We start from the raw sequence: 5,856 nt of genomic DNA on the forward strand, positions 1-5,856 counted from the left end.
TCATTAGATTTTCTTACAATCCTGAGTAAATTTTTGTGTGGTCTGTTTCTGCTTTTTTGTTTTTCTTTTCTTGTTTTCATTAGTTGCTGTGGAATAAATTGTCCTTTTTTTTTTTTTTTTTTAGAGACCGCAGTTGGTCCCTAGTCCTAGCCACGGAGCTTGTGACCTCGACAGTCCTCTGTCCTTAGAACATTGTTTCATGTCTGATTTGGACGCTTGGTGGCGAGACGAGAAAGTTCCTATTCAAGGATCCACTAAGCCAAAATTCAGCTCCCAGCAAAGCCTATATATGTATAATTCCAAACTGCCCTCTTACGGTAACCTTCCCGTAGTTTCTGACGGGCTTGGAGGCAGTAGCTCTACGAAACCCGACGCGACAGCTACTTCCAACCAGTGGGCGGTCAACGTGAGTATACCCTCTCCGGCCGCTTCCTTCAATTCTACCTCTGCCGAGAGCCCTACACTGTACGAGTCTTCCCTTCCTCTACCCAAGCCAACGAAAGACCCGTCCGGTGAGTTCAACAACCCACAGTTTATGCCCATTTCTCCGGGTCAAATCAAACGCGAGTTGTCGGATGATAACTTGTCGCCTTACGAAGCTCTACGAAGCCTGGGAAAGACTGAGGATGAGTTAGCCAACTCTTGCCAGTTATCTCAAGAGAAATTTCAACAAGTTCAGTACCTAGCAATGGAGCAGGTCTCTCGTGACATAGACCTAGCTTGTCAGGTGCTTGGTATAGCGCACGGTAGGTTGGTTCCGAACTGTTTCAAAATCGTATTTTCAGGGCATTTAATTACTAATAGTGAATGTCAATAGACTCTACTGATGAGAGCTGCGTTTCTAAACAAGCAGTACGAATTGAGAACGTGAGCTTAGAGTTTGAGGCCCAAGTTTTAAACGTGAAACTCGTTTGTTTTTCCTTTGAAACTTTATGATTACTGTGAGTGTAATGTATATATTTCTAATGTCGTCTGTTTTCCTGGAGGTAAGTTGATGTACGTGTCGAAGTAAAATGGGATCGGTGTGATGCATTAATTACTCTAACTTATGGTAGTTTTATTTTTACCTGTAGAAGGTTAATTTATACGTGCAGGCGTTTAGTCACGTTGTCAAATCTCTTTACGAGAGAGCCCTTCCTTAAACTTTACAAAAATGACTTTTTTTTGTTTAAATGTTACGAAAATATTGCTCTTGTCATGATTGAAAATGTTGGTACAACACGCCCTTCCTTCTCGCCTCTGCTTTCTCAAGTTTAAGGGTGGGGTTATACACGTAGGTCAAGTGTTGATTGGATCAGTGAACTTTTGGACTACGTAGTTGACGTCTTCGTGGATGTAATTGGTGGCTCAGACAACCTTGCTTACTCAGTATTATTTCATGAATTATAGATTTTATAATTTGAAGTTGTTTATACGTGACTGAGCATTCAGAAATCAAACAGTAGCTTATCTAGAAAACGACATTGTAGGGTTAATAATGTGTAGAATAAGATACTCTGAAATGAATATCTTATGAAGGGGCATGAAGATATATTTCAAAGCACACCTAATGATATAGATTATTTGATTCAAAAACATAAGGATATCTTGCGATTTTTTTTTTATTTGTTCATTTCCACTGCTGCTCTTGTCGTATTTGTTGCTTGTTTTTTATGGTAATATCAGTTGTGTATTGATGAAACCTTGCCATATAATTATGGCATCATACCTCGTTAGTTATCTGTAAAGTATAGACGAAAAAAGGTACTTCGAGGATATTTTAATCTATAACAACGATCTCGTCAAATTGAAATTATTTACGATATCTGAAGCTATTACAGCCACCTGATCTATTTCATATTATTCTACTGTTCATTCCGTTTGAGTTTGATATATCAGTCCGCTTTCCGTTTTCTTATTCGCGAATTTTAATATTCCGCGAAAAAGTGCCCCCCCCCCCGCGCAAATTTCGCGAAAATGTCTGTTTTCTTCTTCACAATTTTGCGAAAACGTGTCATTTCTATTTAGAAAAATTAAAATAGATAGCTTGTTTTTATTAAACGTCTTTGTTATATTTTGTTCTTTTTAACAAATAAAGTTTAGATTTACATTTGTAGACTGTATATAATGGTGAGCTCCTGTTAGGAGTATCCATCGCTACTCGAGGCTTACTGCATTACACGTAGTTAACAAATATTCGAGTTTCACAAGCTGAGCACTTCGAAGCCCACAGTTCTTTTGAGGATGTCCAGTTGAAGCTTCTAGCGACTATATAAATTTGATCATTTTATGTTTTATTGAATGCTTAGAATAAATCACCATTCGTGTATTTAATTGGTCGTTATCGACACAACCACAGTCCCCCGGTTGGTCAGTAGGAAGTTCACGAACTTACAACTCTAAAATCGACGGGGGATAAAGCGCAGGTATCCCATGGTACCGTAACCAGACTTGTGCGTCATAAACTGTAGTCAAAACAAGTTAACGTGCATTTATTATCAGCTCTTATTTCATAAAAATAAAAAAAATAGATATTCAATCAATTCAATTTAAACATAATTTTAAGTATGTTTTATAGCAATCTCTTCAGAATTTTTGGAAGTCAGTTGCAAATATTGTGTTTTCTATCGTTAAAAGAACTTCTGATCAGAGTAAGCTGTTTACTTAGAGTGATTAGAATGTATTGTTTTGTCAGTTGCTGTTAACGACATTTTCGGCCGTAAACCCAAAAATATCTCCCAGGGTCGGCTAACTTAGGAATTTAGGTTAGATATAAATAGAAATACTAAGCTAACAATCCAAATCAATCTTTATAATACAAAGTTTAATAATTACCAACAAATTAAAAGAAAATAAACGTGATTATGTTCGATATAATAAATAGTATAGAAATATTGTTAATGAAAGGAACAATTAATAAACGTGAAAAATGCATTTCGTATTTTATAAAGCAAGCTGGCGTATGTTATAAATAAGAAGTAGAGCTTGTAAGATCATAAAATTATCATGTCTAATGTTACGGTCAGTGCATGCACGAGATATATTGTTTGTGAACATTGATTCGCTCAGTAATTAGTACTATTTGCCGTACACATCACGTGTGTGCTACAACCTCAATATTTGTTTCATCAGTGAAGTGTTGGACTTTTTTTTCTACCTGCAAAATCACACAACCTCTTTGTGGTCGAAAGACAAATTTTTTCTAGATATTGGTTTCATAGAACTCAATACAATTTATTTTATTTAACTTTGTGTCAGTATACTTGGCATATATCACAGAGTAAGAAAAAGATTAGCCCCGGCCAATGCATACTTTAACTTTGAACATGTATGTGCGTATCATAATTTGAAAAGGAATGGACAGATAAAATACCACAATTAATTGTTAATAGTCCTAGAAAATCACTATACATAGTGGCTAAATTTTGAACATCGAGAGTTTATTTCCGTTTATTTTATTTATTTATTTTTTCAATCAGTTATGACATTACTAGCAGACATCCGCAAAAGATTGTCTGCAAAACTAGTTTACTTATTACAACGTTGCATCTATAAGTAGAGAATCATAGGCCTAAACCGCGATCGATAATATTTCCAGCTAACCAACTTAACAGGAAGCAAACGAATGCCAAGTATTAAACTGATGTATCAGAACTTTCAATTTCAAATCAGTACAAAAATATTCTAATCACAAACACCGAAATCTTTAAGTCCACTTGTCTTAAGCCTAACATTAGTTAAGCCTTTATTAAGTATGGCCTATATTGGATAAAAGAGATAAATTAACACGGTAACTTGTGTATGTTTTTACTCTAGTTAGGACTAAACTTTACCGTCTTTAATATAATCAATATGTTATCCTATGACCTAGCGTTAGACCTTTGTATTTCGTAATTTAAATATTATGTTGAAAAAAAGGGCGGAGGCCCCCAGGTGTTATTTTACAAAACTCCAACCCGTCTTTGACTAGTCACTGAAAGCTAGTTATCAAATAAACCATAGCCAACGAAAAATCTAAACAATAAACACGTCTGATTGGCCAAAATATAATTTTTTAAAATCGACTGTTTAACGAACCCTAATTTTTAGAAACACATATAAGACAAACTTTTTAATTAATCAACGGAGACACGAAGTTAAGAAATTATTTTTTTTTCTGTTGCACTGTGTATACATTTCATTTTACTCTTGTACTACACAGACTAACAACAATATTAGGTTATACTTTTGTTGCTAAGTGACATGACATAAAAGTTATTGTTGAAAACGCATGTCAGAGTTTGATCGTACGTGTTCTGTATGTACGACTTTAACAGACATCAACCGAAGAAGGATTTAGGCCTGAAACGTTGTGTCAACTTAAAGTTTTTCCTAGATTTTATTAATAAACCATTGTATCAAAGGTTTTTTTGTTTTGTTTTTCCTTTTTTAAACTTAAGAGTTTGATTTTATAATAGATACTTGAAGGTGTAAACAATAGTGTGGAACTTATCTGATGGTTTAATGTAACCTTTCCACTAAGGGCTTGTTTTAGGTTTTGCTTTGTTTTCGAAGTAGAACCTTCGGCAACATGTAGTTCATTTCCGACAGGAATCAACCGTTTTTTTTTTCTTTATTCTTTTTCCAGACCCCGTAAATTGGTCCGCTGATGATGTTCGAGCTTGGTTTGTATGGACTTTAAAACAATATGGCCTTCCCAGCATACTGTTGGACTTCTTCTCCATGAACGGTCTGCTTCTTTGTTCCATCCCTGAGGATGAATTCCGTCGTCGGGCTCCTCAAGGGGGAGAAACTTTGTATGCACAGTTAGATATCTGGAAAACAGGTGAGAAAAGACCTTCAACATTTATCACCTAGCAGGTCGAACATTATATAAACTCTCTTTTATACAGTTATCAAAAATTAAACTTTTATAACTAACAGTAACATGTTTTCTTCACTTGACAGAATCGTTTCTTGATATATTTTTGGAAACCTTTATTTCCAAATTTAATATCCATATTTTGTTTACTTATTGACGTCGCACTTCTCCTTGTTACCGTTGGAAAAATAATTTTGCATTATTTTGATGTACCCTTTAGTCAGTGACGTCTGGTTACTGTTGGAAAAATAATTTTGCATCATTTTGATGTATCCTTTAGTCAGTGACGTCACAATACCTCTGGTTACCGTTGAGGAATAATTTTGCATCATTTTGATGTACCCTTTAGTCAGTGACGTCACAATACCTCTGGTTACCGTTGGAAAAATAATTTTGCATCATTTTGATGTACCCTTTACTCAGTGACGTCACAATACCTCTGGTTACCGTTGAGGAATAATTTTTCATCATCATTCATTGAATGTGCCCTTTAGTAAATGACGTCACATTACTTCTGGTTACAGTTGAGAAGCAATTTTGCATCAGTTTCACGTGCATTCTTACGTTTGCTCTACGTGTCCGATGGCATGGGAGCGTACACAAATAAGCACGACAGGAAATGTATTTGGTCATGTGCCAAAAATTCGACTTTATTTCCTATCTTTTCTCGAAGCTTGGGGGATTTCCTCACATAAGTGAACACGTTCGACCTGGTTTACAGTAAGCACCTGTTTTAAGGTGTGTTCCACCCAACATCCCTAGTAGTTACCCATCTTCTACCAATTTAAAACACTTAGCAGTTTTTAATCCCGTGGGTTTCACAATCTCAACCCAAATAGACTCTTTACATCACAGGAGTAAGTGGACTTGTTGACTCTTTATATCACAGGAGTAAGTGGACTTGTTGACTCTTTACATCAAAGGAGTAAGTGGACTTGTTGACTCTTTATATCACAGGAGTAAGTGGACTTGTTGACTCTTTACATCACAGGAGTAAGTGGACTTGTTGACTCTTT

The 5,856-nt window shown here is 35.7% G+C and overlaps 1 protein-coding gene across 3 annotated transcripts in view; it reads left to right on the forward strand.

The window, feature by feature from the left end:
- Positions 1 to 5,856, forward strand: part of LOC106474193 (DNA-binding protein D-ETS-4-like) — a 19,618-nt gene that overhangs the window by 7,264 nt on the left and 6,498 nt on the right. For 2 of the 3 annotated variants that reach the window (XM_022402549.1, XM_022402550.1), the window contains exons 2-3: positions 125 to 746; positions 4,607 to 4,804. In XM_022402549.1, coding sequence (XP_022258257.1) covers positions 125 to 746; positions 4,607 to 4,804 — 820 coding nt within the window. The remainder of the gene's footprint in view (positions 1 to 124; positions 747 to 4,606; positions 4,805 to 5,856) is intronic. The other variant, XM_022402551.1, reaches the window with a different exon arrangement.

The sequence above is a fragment of the Limulus polyphemus genome, unplaced genomic scaffold (genome assembly GCF_000517525.1).
Source record: "Limulus polyphemus unplaced genomic scaffold, Limulus_polyphemus-2.1.2 Scaffold6935, whole genome shotgun sequence".
Lineage (NCBI taxonomy): Eukaryota > Metazoa > Arthropoda > Merostomata > Xiphosura > Limulidae > Limulus > Limulus polyphemus.